The 21,553-nt window shown below is 42.7% G+C and overlaps 1 protein-coding gene across 4 annotated transcripts; it reads left to right on the top strand.

The window, feature by feature from the left end:
- Window positions 1-2,081: 2,081 nt before the first annotated feature.
- On the top strand, window positions 2,082-19,300 carry DGKE (diacylglycerol kinase epsilon). Of its 4 annotated transcripts, XM_082326418.1 has the most exons (12): window positions 2,082-2,677; window positions 2,861-2,997; window positions 4,684-4,843; window positions 5,378-5,497; window positions 6,410-6,553; window positions 8,507-8,664; window positions 8,887-8,938; window positions 9,089-9,202; window positions 9,685-9,756; window positions 10,301-10,428; window positions 11,373-11,484; window positions 11,801-19,300. In XM_082326418.1, the coding sequence occupies exons 1-12, from the start codon at window positions 2,540-2,542 to the stop codon at window positions 11,990-11,992; spliced, it is 1,527 nt and encodes a 508-aa protein (XP_082182544.1). In that variant the 5' UTR covers window positions 2,082-2,539; the 3' UTR covers window positions 11,993-19,300. The 4 variants fall into 4 exon arrangements, with proteins under 4 accessions (XP_082182544.1, XP_082182543.1, XP_082182541.1 ...); XM_082326417.1 differs by having other exon boundaries at window positions 2,082-2,997; window positions 18,725-19,300; XM_082326415.1 differs by having other exon boundaries at window positions 2,082-2,997.
- The last annotated feature ends 2,253 nt before the right edge of the window (window positions 19,301-21,553 follow it).

Below are 21,553 nucleotides of genomic sequence, written 5' to 3'. Positions count from 1 at the left end.
TCAGCCTGTTCCAAAATGAGCAACGCTGGCTGAGGCATTACCCTGTCTGGGGTAGCTACGTCAGTGACAAACGTTTGGTTGTGCTTTAACTGATTTGAGTGCTAGTATGATTTTGAAGACATCTGGCCTGAAGTTTTGAATATGGCTATTGTCTGCTCACGCAGTCTCAGCGTAACGCTGTTCCTGAGGGAAAGATGACAGAAGATCATTTTTCCCCTTCAGGCTTCAGAGTATTTTAAATTTGTATTTTTTGGGTATTTTAGATTTGTGCAAATAAAACACATGACCTTACATCTCGCCTAGCAGGCGACGGTTTCGGGTGCCCAAGATAAACGATCGTTTTTTAAAAGAAACAATTGCCCATTCCTGAATGTTAATCTCAAAGGCAGCCGCAAAGGGGCCCCTTTGTCAAAAACCATCTCTAACTTCACTCTGGCACAGAAGTCCATATTAATGTGGTTTAACTCCAGCAGAGCCAAACTACCACTGCTGAAAAACAAAGCAGGGAGATTTTTAGCAAATTAATAGAATCATAGAAATGAAAACTCACATCAATCTTCTCTTTTCAGCACAAGCTAGTAGAAAACAGGATTATAAATGCCCTTACTAGTACACACAGCGTGAAGTGAGAGTGTAAGGTTAACAACTGTACTTGCAAACATTTCTGCCTTGCGAGATGTGAGCGTCCAGACCTCTCCTGAGCCGCGCTGCGCTGGACACATGGCACCAGCATCACCAATTGGTAGGGAAAGAAATAAGTGTCCCTTTGAATATAGCGTATGAAATACGGAGTCAGAATTCACCAGCGGCTCTCGCATGAGGGACGCGAGTAATTCGGATTTCCCCTCCGAGGGAAAGGTGCAGCACGTCCCCGTACCTCCTGTACCAGGGCTTTGCCAGCCTGGCGCTGAGCACGCCTCTTCATTTGTGCCTTTTTATTTCCTAAAGAAGTGGTGTTTATTCTGCCCGTGCCGCTATGTCTGCACAAGTCAGCCAGTTTCGGTGAAATCTGGCGGAGAGCTGTGGGTCTCAGGAACATGAGGGCGCGGAAAGGCGCGAGGAAGCCAACAGCGGGTCAGAGCGCGAGGCTCTGGGAGCGCCCCGCGGCCGGACGCCTTCGGGGTCTGCTTCGCTTCGGCAAACGCCGGCGCTCGCCGGGCCGGAGGAGCTCAACCGCTCGCACGATTACCCATGAGTTTATAAACACCTGCGCGAACCAGGGGCTGAAAGGGCGAGGGCTGCAGGTGCGAGGGCTCGACCCGCGCGCCGCGGGCGATGGAAAGGGAGGAGTTCGGGGGTGCTGACGTCCCGTGACGGCACTTTTCCTGGAAACCCCAGTAGTGTCAGACTGTGGAGCATTTGCATTTTTCAGCATGTGTTTTAAGATACCAACAGCTTAAAATCCAAGAAATGTTATGTATGCTGTATGGATTTGTGTCATTCTTCAAGATACTGTTTTGAAAGTGCAAAACCCTGTAGTTTCCAATAGCTGCAACTATTTATTTCTAGAGCTGCTACAGGGGAAACAGTATAACGTGTAAGGACAGAACGAAATTAAGGGGGGGAAAGCGTTGATGGTTGGGGTAATAAAGAAACAAACAGCACGGTAATTTAGCCCGAGGGCCGGTCAGCAGCCGCCGCCGCCGCCGCCTCCTCCACCGAGGCCCCTCGCCCTGGGTTTGCCGCCCAGTGAGCTCCCGCCGGAGCTGAAGCCGGGCCGCTCCGCCACGCACTGTCGCGGCTGCGAGGAGCCGCTGACGACAAACCCAGAGTCGTGATAAATCGGTGACGAACCGCGCCCCGCCCCCCCCGCCCGCTTCCGGGCGGCGCCCGTCTCCTGGCAACCGCCCTCCGCCGCTTCCGCTTCCGCCGCCCCGCGCATCCCGGGGCCGCCGCGCGCCTCCTCCCGCGCTGCGGCCGCCGCTCGGCCCAGCGCAGGCGGCAGCGGCCGCGGGGAGCCCCCGCCTGCAGCCCCCGCCTGCAGCCCCCGCCGCGCTGCGGAGGGGGACGCGGGCGCGGGGCGAGGGAGGCCGGCGGCGGCCCCCAGCGCAGGGCAGCGGAGGCGGGGGGGCGCGGCGGCCTGAGGGGAGGTGGCGTGAGGGGCCGGGGCCTCGGCGCGGTGCCGGTCCCCGCGCCACCCCCGCAGAGGGGCCGGAGTGGAAGCGGGGCCTTCGGGGGCAGCCAGAGCCGTGTGGCGGCTCCCTCCTGGCGCCTGGGGGGAGCGGGCGAGAGAGCGGCCGGGCCGGGAGGAGGAGGAGGAGGAGGAGGCCGGGCGCCGGCCGGCCTTGCGCTAGGCCCGGGCAGGCAGCGGAGGAGCCCCTCGCACCTGGCCAGCCCTGAAATCCTTCTGTTGCTCAGATGTGGCTCATCTGTAGCTCAGATGTGGGGGCAAATAGGTGCTTAGCCCTAATAAGGGATTAAAAGATGTTTCATGAAGCTGCAGGTTGGCTCCTTGAAGTAGGGGGCCGTTGCCGGGCTCGCCCTGCTGTCTGCCCGACTGGCGTGAGGGGTTAGGCTGGGGAGGCTGAGCTGCAGAGGAATGGAAGGGACGGAGAGCAGGAGCGGCCATTCCTCCTCGGTCGTCACAGACTGGAGTTTGGTGTTTTGGACTCTGTGCTCTGTGATCCTGCCGGTGCTCATCACCTTGTGGTGCAGCTTCCAGCGGTCCCGGCGGCAGGTATTAATACGAGACATCTTTCGCAAGAGCAAGCATGACTGGCACTACACAGACCTCTTTGGCCAGCCCTCCTACTGCTGCGTGTGTGCTCAGCACATCCTTCAGGGTGCTTTCTGCAACTGCTGCGGGCTGCGTGTCAGCGAAGGATGCCTCAAGAAGGCTGACCAGCTTTTTCTCTGCAAGGAAATTATGATGAGGAGCAATGGTGGAGCCCACAGCTCTATGCCACACCACTGGATCAGAGGCAATGTCCCGCTCTGCAGCTGCTGTATGATATGCAAACAACAGTGCGGCACACAGCCCAAGCTCTGCGACTACAGGTACTGCAAGGGAATTTGGCTTTGTATGAGAAAGTACGATGCCATATCAGTATTGTATTTTCCACAGGGTTATTGGAATATGTTACCCCAAAGGAGATCCTGCAATAGTCAGATATGAAACTCTGTTAAAAAAAACAACTTCAGAGAACCTAAAATTAAAATGGATGCTTGTGGGTAACTTGAGTCATGGATTAAGAGTATGATATTGCATCTCATGTCCGCTTGTTCTCTTAATTGCATTACTCCAGCATGATGTGCTGGCTACTGTATAATTACATATAAAAGGCTCTCTATGTCCAAGAGAGTTTAATTTTAGGGGATGACCTTAATAAGGTTCTAACACATTTGTCATTTGTACTGTGGATAGCCTCAGCAATTTGGGTGGCACAGCTCACAATTCAGAGCGCCAAAATGTGTATTTATCTGCAAAATTGGCATCTGTTCAGTGTAACTAGAACAAACACCTGCCCTGTATCTGTTTTAAGTTCATTTTTAAGGGTACTCAAAAAAAGCTAATGGGAAGTTTTAAAAGCTACTGTAATATTGTTAAAGTTTGTGGTAAGAGTGTTAAAAATTTCAAGGAACTGTCGAATGGGCTTGTGCTGTCATCAGTAGGGCTGCTTGCAAAGTTATTAGCATGACAGATAGTGGCATGTTATGCCAAAATCTAGTGCTAGTGGTCTGGGTCCTGGGTACAGTGTACGTGTGACTTCAGCTTTCTCAAAGGATGTCATCTTTCCAGCATATATTCTGCCAGCTTTTCTTTTGCTTCTGTGTGATACTGTCAAATTGCTTGGTAAGTAAGCAGAATTACAGTGTAAATGAGCATACTATCAGCAACAAAACCTTGAGAGAGAGTGTGCGTAGGAGAGGATTTTGGAGGCAAAGGGAGAAGGAAGAAGAGGAAAAGAAGAAAGTCACAGTACAGGGCAAGTGTCATTGCTACTCTAGTTGTGTGCTGGATTAGTCAGAAAGACTCCAAAAATAGCTTTCACAGCTGCTTAAACCAAGGCTTTGGATGTAGCAAACGAGGATTAACATTCTGCAGAGGCTGGCAGTGGATACTGCGGTGTTTCCTCTTGTTCTGGTCCATTTTCCAGGACAGCTTTTAGAATAGGTCAAAAAGCTGAGCAGTTTTGCGTAACAAAATCCCATCAGCCTTATGCAGTACTGCGTAACCTTTTAGTTTTCAGACTTAAAGGGGTATTATCAATCTTAAAAAAATTATTAATTATTGTTATTAGTAACGCTTTATTAAATTGAACTTTAGTGTTTTATCTGTACTCTTTAAGGATGGATAGGAGTTCAGTTTCTCATACAAGCTTTCAGTGTAGCTGTTTATATTGCAGACAGTGCAAGAGGGTATTTATAGCATCTGTTTTTGGAATTAAAAAGCATAGAATTAATTTAAAACTGTTGGGTTTTTTTTGCCACAGAATTAAAATACTTTTCTAGATTTGCAAGCACATGACCAAGTTATGTAATTTTTTTGTAGCCAATACATAGTCATGGAAACTTCCAGGGAATGCATGGTTTTGTCTGTAACATGCTTAAAATATTACTTATAATGGTGCATGTAAACATAAGTACTTTTCAGAAAGTTAGTCTATCTAAAATAAATGAGCAAAATGGATGTGCCTGTTGTTTGAGGATTTTTTTTTTCATGTTTTTTGGTCTTTTTTCCAGATGTGTGTGGTGTCAGTACACTGTACACGATGAGTGCATGATGGATTGTTTAAAGACTGAGGAGTGTACATTTGGAGAATTCAGAGACTTAATTATTCCACCATACTATTTGTCTACAATCAACCAGATGCGTAAAGACAAAAGAACCAGTTATGAAAAGGTAATTGTCTACTGATTCTTGGGTTTATAATATATTAAAAAAACAAAAACAAAAACAAACCCCAAAAAACACACACCCCACCCCGCCCCAAAAAACCACCCACACATTGAAACTTGAACTCAGTACCTTGTCAGGTTAATAACTATCAGGTAAATGTTTCAATACATACGAAGTACTTGCAATGTTAATTTGGAGGTGTTTGTCATTTTATTAACATGGTAGTTGAAGCATGAGCAGACATTTGGATTTTATTGTTCCAAAGCAACACTGAGATTTGGGTACCTTAATTCCTTGAATGTTTTGTGATTTTTCTACACTGTGTTCATACCATTGTAGTATTTGTTGTCCTAGGCGCTGCAGAACAGAAACTTTCTACCTTGGTGTGTCAGAAGTATTTGTTTCTATGTTGACTACTTCAGACTGATTGGTAACTTCCTCCTTTCAGCACTTCCAGGGGACAGGTTTTGGAGAAAGGCTTTAAACATTTTCAAACGTGCAGTATTTTGTGACTGACTTACTGTTACCTTTTTGCAGGTAGTACCTTACTGCAGAAAACACTGGATGCCCATAATCATACTGGCAAACACTCGTAGTGGAAACAACATGGGTGAAACTTTACTAGGAGAATTTAAAATTCTGCTGAATCCCGTTCAGGTATTTACAGTGAAATGCCACTATAATAAAATAAAAGCTTAAACTAGAATAAACTTCACTTTGCTTACACAATGGCAGTAGGATCTTGTGGAAGATCAGTAAAGGAAACAAATTCATGCAGTTTGTTCTTTTAGAAAGAATAGCTTTATATAGAGAGACCAAAAGTGCAGAGGCTTCTCCCACCCCCAAGTTTATTATGGTTCTAATACTGGTCCAGTTTTCTATTTATAGTAATACATGCAGTAATTCTGTTAATGGTAAGTATCTGGCTCTTGAAACAGTGTAGAATTTTTAGAAAATGAAATATTTAGATCTTCTTAAATTGAAACCTGTATGTGTTTAAATCCTCCCTTCACTTGTGAAAATGTCAGCGTTTGCAGTTGCTGCTTTGTGTTGTTGCTTCACGGGGATGGCACAGGATGCTGACGTAAGGCAGTTAGTTGTTCCTTGGATTTCCTGGCTGCACCTTAATGCTCTTCCTTTAAAGTTCAAAACCCAGCCTTAGAATACAGCCTAACAGAAATCACTGTGTGTTTATTTTAAACGCATCCCAATAAGGCTTTAAAGAATAAACTTCTTGGTATGCTGAGTATTTAAAAATAACTTTTATCTCAAGTCTTTCATCTTTACAGAATTCATTGTAATGCGTCTAGACACATACTTCCCTTAGGACTCTGTCAGCTCCGTTCATCAATGGCATTTATTCCTAGTGAAGCAGCTGGAGCTCTACTGTGAATTTGGGAAACCAAATCCTGCTTATAAAAGTCAAGACAGCTCATTTGCTAATGTATACTGTAAATGGAGAATCTTTGTTTTGCGTTAGAATGAACTTCTTGAAGTTGTTTATCTGTGAGGCAAATCCTGAGTCAAGTTCTGTGACCTTACGGAACTCCGTGTTTTCCTTTCTTCTAGGTTTTTGATCTAAGCAAAACTGCACCCGCTAAAGCGCTCCAACTTTGTACCTTGCTGCCTTGCAACGCTGTCAGGGTTCTTGTCTGCGGTGGGGATGGCACAGTAGGCTGGGTCCTGGATGCAATTGATGAGATGAAGATAAAGGTATTGTGCTTTAAATTAAAAGGTGTGTTACGGTGAAATGAGTTTTGGAGCTGCTAAAGTGCTACACCTAATGTCCTACCTGCATTTATTGTTGTCATCTTCCTGAATAAGCCTACAGAGAAATATTTGCAGAATTGCTTATTCATATTGGGGCGGGGGGAAATGCATCTTGCTATGAGTCCCTGTAGTTCAGGATAAATATGAAAGCTTTAGATTTTAAATGATATTTAAAGTTGTTCTTTTCTGTAGAACAAGAAAAGAACAAGCTGCAGAATATTTTATGCATTGTTCTTTCCTCTTCATTTAAACAGATTTATTTTGCCATAAATGGCATCGTTAATAATGGCTAATGTGCACTGACTGCTTATTTCTCCCATCAGGCTCAATCTTTTATAACGATCTCATAATTTTTTTGGCTATGCTGGTTCTGTTGCCAGTGCGTGAATGAGTGCAGTAATTTGCTTCTGCTCCTTATCACATATTCTGAAGAATCTATCAGTCTGCAGCCTCATCTATTAACAGCAAGTAGAGAAGGAAAAAATAAGCTGTGTGTTTACTGTTGATTGGAAATGGAAGATATTCCAATTTACAGGGTGCTACTAAGAACTCCTGAGAGAATTAAGAATGAACAATAACTACTAGGGCTTTAGTGCTTTACCTAATAACCTTTTTCTCTCGTGATAAAAGGAAGAAAGTTACTCTTATGTTAATGTCTTTTCTGCACCCCCCGTGGCCTTCTTGTTAATACATGAAATGTTGTAGTTGAAGGCCATTATTACAACTTCAGGCATAGTCAAACTGAGCTTCTTTGAGAATTTTTATGTACTGATAAAGTAGAAATGCAACAAAGTATAACTATAAAGGTTAATGAATATGAGTATATGGTTACTTGGGCTTGGACACTTAATATATTGTCCCTCAGAGCCAATATAGTTGATGAAATTTGGGTTCTTCTTTGTTTCGAAATATTCAAATTGAGTCGTTGGAGTTACATAAATACTGTTGAGGGTATCAGCAAAACCTTTTTATTATCAGCAGTAGGTTATTTGCTCCCTTCATTTATCTTGACTCTCAAATACAGATTACCTGGCTGATACCTTTTCTTGAAAAAACAGTAACCATAATGTCAGTTATTGCAAGTGCTTTTCACAGCTGAATTTCAAAGGCCATAGTACCTCTGAAATAACTGTTCACCCTTCTGTGGTAAAGAGAGCAAAGGCGTTTGCTAAGGTGGCCATTTTGAATGTCTGCTTCTGTCACTTACTCTGTGGTCTGCAGAGGTGATTATCATCTGCTCCATCTGTTGATGACAGTTGGATCTGTGTGTGTATGTGGCACCTCTGAAACTTAGATACTGACTTTCCTTCTTTGAGTACGTGCGTTTCTCTCCGTGGTTGAATGCTCTAGTATTATGTGCACCTGCTGTTTTAGACCTAACCTCAGTTCAGTCTTGTAAGAGCGTTTTGGTGCCTTGTTATGGTTCACAGCCTTGGGTGTTACGGCTCTCTCAGTGCTCATACCACTTCCCAGAGGTGTGTGCAGTAATAGTGTTAGTAACTCGCCCATGGCTGCAGCAAGTCAGCAGCATATAATCAGGACATCAGATGAGAAGGTCAGGCTTCCACTTCTGGATCCAAAGCATCCTTCTTCTGAAGGAATACTCTATTCAGTATTAACAATGCATTGTTTCCATATTTATTATTTCCAACGCATTTCCATATGTATTCTCTTTTCTTCTCACAATGGTTTAACATTTCCTTCCTTTGCATTATCCCTACGATAGGTGCTTAAATGTGCTATCTGCTCCACTAATGCTGCCAGCTCCCTTGTTCTGCACTATGTAACAAGCTGCTATGAAGGTTAATGACATTCATCTAACCTGAACGTTTGGGGATAAAAGGGAGAAAATGAGTGCTAAAGAAGAAGCTAATATGCAGTGTTTCTGTATCTTAGGGGCAAGAACGCTATATTCCACAAGTTGCAATTTTACCTCTGGGAACAGGCAATGACCTGTCTAATACACTGGGCTGGGGTGCAGGTTATGCTGGAGAAGTCCCTGTAGAGCAAATCTTACGAAATGTCATGGAGGCAGATGGAATCAAACTAGACAGGTAAGTAACAGCGGGAAGATAATTCTGTAGAACCAAATACAAATCACTGAGGTCCAAAATTAGTCTTTATTTAGTTGTTCTACAAGGCTTAACTCTTCATCATTTAACTAAATTTGAATGTTTTGACTTGATCCCAGTATAGATATGAGGTTCCTAACTACAGCTTTGATACTAAGTGAGACCCATCTGTCATGAGTCTAAGTAATGGCTGTTGTTTTTCAGGTGGAAGGTACAAGTAACAAACAAAGGATACTACAACTTAAGGAAACCAAAGGTATGGTTTGCAAGTATAAATATGGATTCTGTGGAATACCTCTATGTTTATACTTACTGTTGTGGTTACCTACTCCCCATTAAACACTGTGACTTTTAAATCTTAATAATGATATTTAATAAGACCATAACTAGAAGTCCTGTCTTACAGGTATTCACAATGAACAACTACTTTTCTATAGGACCTGATGCTCTCATGGCTTTAAATTTTCATGCTCATCGTGAGAAGACTCCCTCTCTGTTTTCCAGCAGAATTATTAATAAGGTGTGTTTGGTAAAGTGACGTTTTCTCCTTGTAGTTGTTGACTTAAGGCTATTTTTTCCCTTTACACTGTTTTACTCCCCTACTTCCTTTCATGCCATTTTAAGAGTTTGAACTCATTTTTCTTGGGGAGGGGATTCTGTGGGTAAAACATGTTTCCAGCCTACGCACAAGTGTTCGGCCTTGCCTCTGCTTGCTTACAGAGTATGCTGTTTGTTCAGCTTTTGTTTAGAACGTCTCATTTGCTTTGAAACTTAATGGGTTAAGGACATTGCCTATTTTCTTTTAAAGTGGAAAGCAAGTTTCTTGTGCAAGTTGTAGCTTATCTCATGAAGAAAGCTTAGTTGAAGGATGTGCAGATATGTTACGTATGAATTTTAGATAAGGTTTGCAGAACAATAATTATACATAAATATTCCAAATAGTCTTCATGTGTATTGTCATTTTCTAACAGTGTTTTCTGTTCTCCCTGTTTTTTTTTATAGGCTGTTTATTTTTTTTATGGAACCAAAGACTGCTTAGTACAAGAATGTAAAGATCTTAACAAAAAGGTTGAGGTAAGTTTTTTAACTTGCTTATTCTCTGGACAATCAGTGGAGTGTAAAAACTTACCTTGTGAAAGAAAAAGGGAAAAACTTTGCGGTTTATATCTATATGATATTTGTATAAGGATGGCTCTGGACTTGGAGTGTTTTTGATATTCCTTTTGCTATCTGCAGCTTACTTCATGGAATTAATGTTTTTGAGCATACTGAACATTCCTAATTTTTTTTTTCTGGCCTTGACTCAGTTCTATGAGCTCAAGTACTGATATTCAGATAAAATTTGCCTTTGCACCAGACACTTATGTAAGTGAGAGTTCCTTTGGTGTTTTTTTTTTTTTTTCTTCTCTATTAACAGAAATTTATTACAGCTTAGGATATCTTGTGAAATCAGAAGTCATTTATTTAAAGTATGAAAAGAAAACATGTTCTATTTGTACAGGGCCATTTTTTTTTTTTTTTCAAGTGGAAGCCTATTAAATGCATAAAGAGAATAACTATCTTATATTGGAGTACTGCGTCTGATCCACAGTAATTAACTTCTCTTTGTCTTTTAAAGCTAGAGTTGGATGGTGAGAGAATCGAGTTGCCCAATTTGGAAGGCATCATTGTCCTGAATATTGGATACTGGGGAGGTGGCTGTAGGCTCTGGGAAGGAATGGGTGATGAACCTTATCCCTTGGCGAGGTACCCAGTGCATCTTTTTATTTTTTTTTTTTTCCTTTTAACAGTTCTTGTAGTGTAAGCAATTCCCTCCGATAGGCTGTGCTTATGTAGCCAGCCTTGTCTGAAAGTCAGAAGGATTCCTTGTGACACTAGGCTATCTCAGATTTTTTTATTTTCCTCATGTTAGAGACTTCAACTAAGTGCATCCCACACATCAAGTTTTTTTTAAGACCTTCTCAAAATATCTGGCATGATTAAGCAATAGCGTTGTAGAAGGCTACTAAAAATAAAGGTAGCCTTCAAAAAGTAGAAGGTACGTCCATTTCAGAATATAAAAGAACACATCTTAATAGAGGTTAAAATATAAAGCGAAAACAAAGCAAGCCAAAAATTTGACTCCCATGCTTGAATAAGTTGGCTGGAGCAATACTAAAGAGGAGAATAGGTGGGTACATTAGTTATTCCCTCTTGTGACTTCCTTCTTCAGAAGCCATGTATGTAAATATACTTCATAGTTCTGTTACAAGGCTTATGATCCTGGATTTCTAAAAAAAAAAAATATTTGGGCAAGTCTGTTACCAAAATCTAAAAAATTAAGCCATTAAAAGATTTTCCTGTAGATTAGTAACTGAGTGAAAAGACAGAGAATTGTACAAATTTATGGAAGAGAAATCCACTGTGGGCCTTAAATGTGCGCAGTGAGTCTTGGAAAGTCATATATCCATAATTTCCAGAAGGTAGCTAGGGTGTACCAGGTGGTATATTGCTCTATACTTGCGGTTTTGTATGGCTTCCTTTGCCGTTCAGGCTGGTTGGTTGTCCAGCACAAACAGGTAGTTTAAACATATTTGTAGAATAACATTTGTCGTCTCTACAGGAATAGCCATAAAAGGACTGTGTAATATTTGGACAGGTATTCTGGAGCTCATGAGCATCACTAAAGAGTCTCCTTTCTTAACTTGTAGACATGATGACGGACTTCTGGAAGTTGTTGGTGTTCACGGTTCTTTCCATTGTGCACAGATTCAGGTGAAACTAGCAAATCCTGTTCGCCTAGGGCAGGCACATACAGTGAGGGTAAGTGGTGTTTATGAACCTGTTTCCCCCAATTTTTTCTAATACACAGTATAGAATCTCAAGCGCTCAGCTGTCTGATCTGAAATTGCAGTTTGCGGTTGAGCTAGATGTTTCCTTTGCTTAGTAAAAATTAATTATGTCATAATTCACAGTCCCCTGTTGCTGTGGTTGGTGGCCTATGAGTGCAACTAATTATATACTAAGTTTCTCCCTGGCCGGGCTGAAAACGTGCAGCGTCAGTATACCGTAGTTGTAAAAGGTATCTTCAGAGCTACTCTGAACTGCTGTGATTGTGTGTTCTTCTATTTAATACTAGCTGATCTTGAAGAGTTCAAAGATGCCGATGCAGGTGGATGGCGAGCCGTGGGCTCAGGGGCCCTGCACTGTTACCATAACTCATAAGACACATGCACTGATGTTGTATCACTCGGGTGAACAAACAGACGACGAAGCTTCCAGCATGTCTGAGCAAGACCACGCGAGAGAACAGACGGATGAAGACGTATAGGTTTTGTGGAATTTCACGCAATACAGTGATGAACTTCAGCTCATTAAAAATACTGAGAACGCCTCATCTAGATTAGGGTGTATGCCATAAGGTTCATACTTGTGAATGAACGAGAGCTGAGGAAAAAGCCATGCTTTCATGTTCATGAAAACTTTCACAGCTGAATTACCACAACTGTTTTGCCTTTTAGATTGGTGGTGATGCCCAGCCTTTCTAGCTGGAGGAGTTAGTTACCCCCATGGCAGGAAGCAGACAGATACTGCAGCCCTTCCTTGCTGCGGCATCAGATCTGCTGCACGTACGCAGTATAGTATGCAAGAGGCTTGGTACCCTTGGAAAGGGGAACAGCTAGGAGTTTGGCCTGCTTCCACCTGCCTTCTTCCCCGACACGGTTCCAGAACAGAAAAACAGATGAAGTAGGATGTGGGCTGATTTTCTGACAACAGCCTGCTCCTGGCTGCCGTCTCTTCTTGGGAGCAGGACAAACACTTTTTGGTGCGCCTGCTTGTGCAGTGCATATCTGATAGGCTTGGCTGGGAGAGCAGAGGGTCTGGGAGCTCTTGGGAAGGTGGTTAGCAAGAAGGATGCTTTTGGACCCAAGGTTTCTGGAAATGTTCTGTTAGTGAACGACCTTTTTCAGTGGCTTTGTAAGCCATAGACAGAGTACTCCTGAGGTCCCGAGTACCCAAGATACAACTTCAAAATAATTGTACCATGACTTGCACTGAATGATCCTGTGACTGACTGCTTCAGTTCAGTGAGAGACTAATTCTAGTCTAGTTCTCTATCTCTCTAATAGCAACATCTTAGTTCTTGAGGAGGCGTTTTGGAGGAAAACTTGGAGAAAGGAGCTGTCTCTTTTAGCTGTTTACAGGAGGGTTTTAAAGAAATGATGATTGGCAAATGTGGGGGTTTTTTAAAGGCTTGTTAAAGATCTTCCTTCCTAATCACCTGAAAACGATCAGTAGTCAGTCTGTTAACTGTTTAACAGTTAGTGGTCAGTCTGTTAACTGTTTAAGTGTGGAGATTGAGAGCTATGTTTGCAGAGGTTAGCAAGTTCTGGTGTTCATGTGTATAATTTGATTGTGGGGAAAAAAGCATGGAAGCATTTGTTTTCTGACTGGCTCTTAGGGGGTGAAAGATATCTTGTTGGACCTGAAACTTCATTTCCCATATGAATATAGGGTGAGAAAAAGATTGGTGATCTGTACTGATAGTAAAGGTTAAGAACACATACAACAGTACATGGAAAATGTCAGTTTGGCATATCTGAAGCTTCTCAGGTTAAAAGCTTCTCAGGTGAAAACATCTTCATGGTTAACAGAAGGAAAAATCTGCTTCCTTTTTTCTTCTCTGTATTTTAAGCCTGCAGCAGGTGGGAGCTATGAGTTGACATTTAAAATTTGTCACTAAGTAATTCATTTAAGTCCAGTTGAGTTACTGAAGGTGATCTTCCAATTAGGAAGAGAATTTATGCTGAATGTATCATGCATAAGCCAAGATCATAAGAGAAGTTGAGAGCCTTGGTCTGAACTTTGAATGTTGCTGCTTTTGTCAGAACTCCCCCGATCTTTCTTTTTATTTTTTTTCCCCCTTTTTTCTTTATGCTAACTGAAAGCGATACCATTGGGTAAAGTAGGCTATGTTTCTAGGTTTTGTAAAATGAAACTGTTTTTCAGCAATCTGTAAAATGACATTTGCATTAACAGTGAATGAACTATTTATATTTTAAAATAATTTATTGAAACCTTGGCAAAGTCAGTATTTTTAAAACCTTCAATTGTAATCCTCTTTGGAGAGCATTTTTAACTTGATGGTATTCGTTGTAGAAAGTGTATGTACTAGATCTTAAATACTACTGGTTATCAGTGAATTTATAGCTGCCTGAAAATGTGATTAGAGTGTAATGAACTGTAAAGCAGAAGCCATTTGTAAATTCCATATTCATTAGCCTTATACACCTCATCTTAATTATTTTATTGTATGTAAATATAGAGAAAAAAATATTTAAATCTATGTACAAAGTGTTTAAAATAACCAAAACCATACTATGGTAGATAAATCCACTACCCTTTTTTTTAGTTATGACGTTCAATTTGTATTAGTTTCAAAAATCTTACTAGTTAAGTTATTAATTTTTTTTTTTAATAACTTGTAACCATCAGTATCCTAAAAATAGTTAAGTTCTATGCTATGGTTCTTACCTAAGTATTGTTTACAAACAAATGTCGGGTCTGGAAAAGCAGGGTATGTGCTATGAAAGGCAGTATTTTCTCAAGAGAAATGACACCACTGGCTACCTGATCTAAACTATTCATAATACAGTTTAAAGCATTACCTGAAGTTGACCAGATGATTATTCAAATTGTTTTATAGCCTAAAAACTTTTAACTGTTCAAAAACGTCATTCTTTGAACTCCTGACATCTAGAAAAAAAATAATTGAATCCAAGACTTTGAAAGCCTCCCTTTTTTACAGTAGGTGAGCTGGCTTCTCCGCTTGTGCTTTGCCGGAGTGGGTACCAGTGATGATGTACTATGTTTGTGCAGGCGAGATCCTCCCGCTTGCTGCAGCTTGCTGGGAGTCCAGTCCTAAGTGTGTCAAATCCTCTTTGGGGAATGTAAATCCATCCTTCCTTTTGGAGAAACAAAGGAGGATTAGAAGTGAAAGTAGCATCTAGTTGGGTGCTTGTTTGGGACACCCCCTGGTAAACGGTCTTGTTTGTATTGGACAGATCCTCCCCGTCTTGCATATGGAAGTGAAGACGTTGGTGTTTTACAAACTGACTGTTAGTGATTGCAGCAAATGATAGGTAGCAAACGTAGCCATTGTAAGCATGGGGACGCCTCTCGTAAAATTGTACTTATGGTATGGAGAATATTCTGTAAGGTTGAAGCGTCCAGTTCCCAATCAGACGTGGGGTCAACCTTCTGTTGTAACTGTCTGTAGCTGTCATATGCACGACAAAAAAAAAGTTCTTTTTAAACATACAGTGTTAGCACTGGAATCTGTTGGGAAGTCTTGCTGTTTCCAACATGCTGTCCTTTGATTTCAATGTGTCCTCCTTTCCAGTGTGTTGCAAATTGGATTAAAGCCTGTTTTGAGTTACTTTTATGGAACCGTTTTTAGTCCAGCTGCAGACAGTAAATGTCAGCAATGGGCTCCCAGATTCTAATGCCAACATAAATGACCTTTTCTAATTTGTAATATAGCTGTAGCTGCTCACTGTTGTCATGTGTGTTGTGACTGTAAAACTGTTACATGCTTTTTTAATGTTGTAGGTGCATAAAGCACCAGCACAATTAGCTGCTCTGTAGCTCTTCTGAAACCAGATCGGAACCCTGAAAATCCTGCAGAGCATTCTCTATCCAGAAGAGGGTACTCTGCAGCCGGATCTCATGTCCGGCGCTGGAGAATTTTCCCTTACCCTGTTAATGAGTAACATTGGGAAAAATAGTGAAAGCGATGTTTCAAAAAGACAAATAATGAATAGTTTCTTCTGGCAGTCTTCATACAGTATACCTTTGTGTAAAATGTGCGGGGTGAATCATAACATCAATTGTCAAGCACTCAAAAGTGAATTCACAATGTTTATTTTCAAGTTTTATTGCTGCATACACTAGTTTAACTGAAGTTTGGTCAGATTCTGATAACTTTCTTTACTGTAGGTTGTCAGTCCTGGGACATGCAATACAAAAAACTTAAACTTGTATGGAGAGCCTTTCTGTGAGTCGGCTTCCTACCCTGCTCAGACCTCGCTTGTTTACACCCACATTGCGAGAGCGTGTGTGCACGTTTTCATACGCATGGAACTTCTTGTCGTAGGCTTTGTTTTACTTTGTTTTCACTTCAGCAGCTCATAGCAGGGTTAAACTGTTTCAAATGCCCCCTGCATTTTGGATCTTTCTCCATGTCTGGACTTTTTAAAAAGGTGTCTGAAGGCCAAACTTGGATTCTTCATCTTCAAAAACAGCTGAGGTGAATGGCATTCACTTACGTATTTTTTTCCTAAGTATGTCTATTGTTCCTGGTGTTTAAAGCAGGTTAGGCTAGTACTTAGAGCATACTTTTAACAGCACTTTGGAATTATTGCAGTTATTAAAGAACATTGTCTTGTGTTTTCTTTCTACTGCAATGGCGATATTTGTTTCAAATTAATTTGGAATTATGTTCAAATTTGAACATTCTTCTCAGCTAGCACTGTTATGAATTGCATTTCATCTTCGTAATGTAAAGGCTGTATAGCATAATTCATGCATTTGATACTTCTTTTTTTTAATGTTCACTTTTGATGATGCCCCTTCATAGGTTTTTTTCCCAGGTCTTGCTTTTCTCAGGCACTAAGTAGCCTGAAACACCATTTACTTTAGTTAGAAGCTTTAAGTACTTGCTCTCAGAAAACAGACTTGAGTTTCTTCTGGTTGCAAAAGCAAATGCTACCGTGTTTGAACACACTTGGAGAAAATCATCTTGTTGAGGCAATGCTTATAGCAAGAGTAAGTTAAAAGTTTCTTCTGTATAACTGCAGCTGATTCAGATTGAGGATTTGTTCCCCCATGCATTTTGTCTTGCTTGTGCTTACAACTACTCAGTATTTCTTTCCCTCAGTCATTTAATTGCCTATTTTATGCTGGCTCACTTTCAGCTAAAAATGTCATTTGGGACGGTATCAAAAGCTCTGCTGAAATCAGGATAGTGAGCTTCTCTTCTGTCTACTTTATCCTTCATGCCAGCTAGCTTATCAGAAAAGAAAATTGGAATGCCTTCACACAGCTCGTTCTTCGCACAGTAACCCACCTGTTTGGCTTTTTCAGTCACCGTCGCCACACCTGGAAGATTTTTTAGAAAGGACTCCAAAGGTTCCCAGTCCCACTGAACTATTCTGAAAGTACAACTTTTGCTCTTGGCTGCTGGGGAGGAACCTCCCCATTCTCCACAGGTTCTGAGAACTGATCATTCAAGGTTCTGGTTTCCGTTTGGCCAGTTCCTTCTGGTTTTGCATTATGTTGCACTGAAGCTCGCAGCTTTTATAGCGTATGTTATTGTATCTCACTGGTTAAAAACCACTTAAAGCACTGTACCTTAGCTGTGAACAGCATAATGGTATCAATGTTATAATACTTAATCTTTTTTACTTGGTGACAAATGCTTTTTGGTAGAGCACCACTGTATCCTGGTGAGTTAATCTATGGGTAAGAGTAGGACACTTAGGAATCTTTGCATGTGTTCTAACTGAAAATCCTTTTTTTGTTCTGTATTTCCTACTGGCTACTAGCAGTTTTCTTCCTTTTGGAAAAGAAAAGAGATTTGACCCTTCAGTTAGGAGTAAACTAGGATATCTTCAGATTTAAAAGTCCTAGTGGCATAACTGAGCCTGTTGAATGTGAACCACTTATTTAAAAATGCTCTGATTTTTTTTTTCTGAGAAATGATAGCTGCTTCCTGAACACAGGAATGGGACAACAGAGAGCGCTTGTTCATTTAGCAATTAGGTGAATTGAGAGAATTTACACATTTTGCATTTCAACTTCATTTAGGCCACACGTTTAAAAGCACGGCATGACCAAAATGTCTTGATCTCGCAAAGAGTGCTGAATACCCAGTTCAGGTTTTGGGCATCTCAGGGAGAGACTTCTAGCAGGAGTAAAGCCACATGCCTTGACTAAACCTAGCGCTGTTGTGCTGGTTTACATTCGCTGAGGATCTGGCCCTTACCTGTTCAAAAGTATGAATGTTTTCAAAATTTTACCCTGGTTCTCGTTAACACTGCCCTGCGTACCGTGCTGTATACTCGTATGGCTGTACGTAATTCATTGGCTGCGTTGTTTCATTTGCAACTTGTTTGTGGATTTCGGCACAAAAATCGTTTTCTTTTTAAGAGTCAGTGGGAACTTACGTTGAGTTTATTACGTTCTGTGTCTTCAGAGTTTACATCCTTCAAAAGCCATTTTGTCTGCTACCAACTGTTGTCATCCTTAGAGTACGGCCAGCCGTCTTCTCTTTCTAGGATTTTTATAGTTAAACAGAATGTATTTTTATTTCTGTAGCTTGTAACTTCAATATGTATAGTAGTTATTTCTATTTAGTAACTAGTGATCAGAATACTGTAAAAATGTTACTTTTAAGAGTTGTAACTTTAAATTAGTAATAACTACTTGCAAGAAAATACCAGCATGTTAACAGTTTAAAAAAAAAAAGTTATTCTTTAGCTTGGAACTACTGTGATGCTGTGACTTGGGATTTGTATTGAATGTGTTTATGCCTATATTCTGAAGTTGCACTAAATAGGTAAAAAATGAGCTTAAAATGCAAGTAATAGATCAAAAAGCAGAATTTGTAACATCTTAGTTTTTTTTTTTCAACCAAGAAAGGTGACATTTGGGATTCAGTATTTTTTGGTTTTCCCCCAGAAGCGTAAGGAAGGCGTGATCGGAGTACTCTGGATGGAACAGTTGTTTCCTTATGGTGCAGTTTCAGATAGGTATTATTTAGTGCCCAAACATAAGCAAAAGCTGTCTGCACCATTCCTGCCTCTCTTAGAAAACAAAAACTCAGAGCAAACCTGAATGCTCACAGCTGTAAAGTATACGAGATCTTACTTGCAAAGAAATAACCAGCCAACATAACGTTGGACCTCCAATATAAATGTCTAAAGCCAAAATATGTTAATTTTTTCTTGACATCAAGTGATGCTTTCAAATCCCAAGGTGTTTTTCCTTTGTTTTTTAAAAGAAGGCGGGCTGAAATGAGAGGATAAGGAGGTATTCCTGTAAAACTCCTAGTCATAAAAGCTGGGAAGCGTGTTCTTTCCTTGCTGCGTAGGCACGGGACGCGTGACCGTGGAACGCCTCGCGGAAGTCTCTGCTTTGTTTGCACCCTCATTGGCTTCATCCAGCATGTCTGAAGCGGGTGATAACGCCATCGCCCCCGTAACGGCGACGTGTGCTCGCGTCACTGCGCGCGGGCGATGTGTGTTACTTGGGCCGGGTTCTGTCTGGGAGAAGCTGCAACTCTGAAGTCGCAGAACTCCACCCGGTTCTGTGGAGGTGCTCCGCATCGGCACAGGTGGAACGGAAGAAAAGTTTTGTCTTCAGTCGGGTGTACCGTGGCCTGTCGCTTGTGACTCAAGCTCCCAGCAAGCTCTTTTGAGAAACATCTGCTCCCTGTTCTTCACAGAAGTTTGTAAATACGGATCTTTCACAGCACTGACTCTGTTACTGAATTTCCTAATGCATCTTTTTGTTGTCTTGTTATTTGTACTGTATTTCTCTGTAGATTAAAGTGTGTGGATTAAAGTATTTAAACTCACTTTTTCCTGTTCCTCACTATGCATAAAAGCAAATGTGGGCTGTCAACTCTAACACCCTAGCGATGGTGATAACTGCCTGGCTTTTGGAGGGCTGCAGTATGATGAGCTTGGTCATTTTGAGAACAGGGTTGTGTTTTGTTGAACGCCGCAGCCATGCTTCTGCCCGAGGTCCCTGCTGCCACGTCCAAGCATTTCAAATCTCCGATACATGGAAGAACGTCTAGCCAGCACGGTAATGTCATTCGGAGGTAAAACTGATGCTGTTTGGTGACCTACAGCGACGTCTCAGCAGCTGCTTGCCCGCTTCTGGTTCATCCTTCTCCTGGAGGTATTCGTCCCCGGGGAAAAGCTGAGTTTGTATGGCTTTATAATAGATGTGTTTAAAATGGTTTAAAAACCCCAGGCTTCAACAGTAAGATGAAATGTCTAGCTTGCTCCTTCTTACCGATGTTATCAGTGATTTGGGAGCTTAAAACAGTTTGTGATGCACACTATTTATTTAGTCTAAGGGGGGAACTAGGCCTACCAATTTCTTATCTGCAAAGAGCAATTCCTAAATAAGAGTTGTAACGGGAGATGTTTTGGTGTTACGTGGTGCTAATATAAACCGGAGGCGGGAGGGCTGCTGAGCCCGGCTCAGCCAAACACGCAGAGGGCTTTCCCCCGACGGGAGCCGCGCCGCTGGAAGGCGGTCAGAGATCAAGTGGCTCAATGCTTTCTCCTGATGGCAGCAGATGGGGTCCTTCGGGCTTTGGGAAGCGAATAAATCCTCCTGTGGGGCCGCTTCATCAGTGTCGGTTCCTTCCCCAAGTCCTCGCCTCCGTTCCCCCGTCTCATTTGCACAAAAGGGGGAACGGGCTCTGGCCCCTCAGCTCCTGCATTATGCCGCAGTCAAACCTTTCAGAGACGCTTTGTGTGGCCTTTTCCAGTCAGGAGGGGGGCAGAGCACAGATAGTCGGCAGGTTTTTTCTTAGATGGGTAAGACAATAGTTTCACAGAGCTTTGGGGATCGCTGGCACTCGTGTTAATACAAGATGTAGGTTTAATGCATTTTTAAATGTTTTTAGAACTGTTGGAGTGAACCGTGCACAGCACCAGCTTGAGCCAGGCTTTAGCCTAAGGCCGTGTCGGGAGTCACACCGCAGGTACCTGCGGGGAGGGACGCGGGATCTTGGAAAAGCGCAAGTCAAGACCGAAATTCTGTTTCTGTCTTTTGATAATGAAAGTAAAAATGTGAAGTATTTGGTGAACGAAAAGTAAAGTGGTTGTGTGGGGGTCCAAGTAAGATTCAGGGAGTCCGGTGTTAGACACTTGAGGGCTAAAACTCTGATTTCAGGGTCTCTCCTCTTGCAAATACATTTTCCTCTTAAGGAAAAGCCTGGATTGCAGAAGTGCAACAGACAAACTCTGCTTCTCTTGCCTTGTGCATCCGTAGGCAATGTGAGCACACGCTGCTAACCGCAAGGTAACAGATGGCCGGAGAGTCCCGGCGAGGCGGGCGCTGAGCGGGGAGCCGCGCCCTGCGGGCCTTCGCCGGTGCCGCCGGCAGCGCCGAGGGCCATGGTCCCGGCCCGCTGCAAAATCCCGATTCCACGCTTAGGAGCCGCGGAAAAGGGCCTCGCTCTCTCAGACCTGCAAAAGAGCAGCTCCCCATGTCGTTCGTTGGAAATATGGAAAGGGCAATGCATATAGAAATCTAATTATCTGCAGGCACGGCCGGGCTTTTAGCACGCTAATTGCAGGCCCTTGCGCGGGCCCCTGACAGGTATCCGTGACAGCACAAGTTGGAACTATTGAATTTCCATCAGTCGTTCAATGTTTGATTACGTTGACAATGCGGAACTGTTATTAACCACTTTTCAATATTTTAAAGGCAAAGGGGGGCTGCCTGGCCCCCCTGATGGAAACAGCGGCGGGAAAACCGAAATGCGGCCGGCGCGATGGCAGAGCATTGCTATTGTACCCCGGCCCCCGCCTCTCCCAGGGTCGGGGTTCTTATTCGCGGCCGCTCGCTGCTCCGGCAGAGCGACCCGGGGGCGGCGGCCGGCTCCCCCCGGTCCCCCCGCCGCCGCTCATAGCCCTGCCGGCGGGGAAGCGGGCGCCGGGGGTCTCCCCGGGTGGGCGCAGCGAGGGAGCAGCCGGGGGGTTTCTCTTTTCCGACTTCGACAGAAGAACGCGCAACAAGGCTTTGTCACAAATTGCGTCCCTTTCCGCTGCGTTTTCTTCTCTTTTCCTTTCCTTTTAACTGATTC

The sequence above is a fragment of the Platalea leucorodia genome, assembly GCF_965183815.1.
Source record: "Platalea leucorodia genome assembly, chromosome: 14".
NCBI lineage: Eukaryota > Metazoa > Chordata > Aves > Pelecaniformes > Threskiornithidae > Platalea > Platalea leucorodia.
The sequence above is the reverse complement of the archived record's forward strand: the minus strand, read 5'-3'. Positions and strand labels throughout refer to the sequence as shown.

What these genes read in the sequence shown, in the direction of transcription:
- DGKE (XM_082326415.1), top strand. Translation starts at nt 2,540, where the DNA reads ATGGAAGGGACGGAGAGCAGGAGCGGCCATTCCTCCTCGGTCGTCACA. An exon ending in CCAGCAGAATTATTAATAAG is followed by an intron (nt 9,203 to 9,684) that starts GTGTGTTTGGTA and finishes TTTTTTTTATAG; the next exon opens with GCTGTTTATTTTTTTTATGG. An exon ending in ATCTTAACAAAAAGGTTGAG is followed by an intron (nt 9,757 to 10,300) that starts GTAAGTTTTTTA and finishes TGTCTTTTAAAG; the next exon opens with CTAGAGTTGGATGGTGAGAG.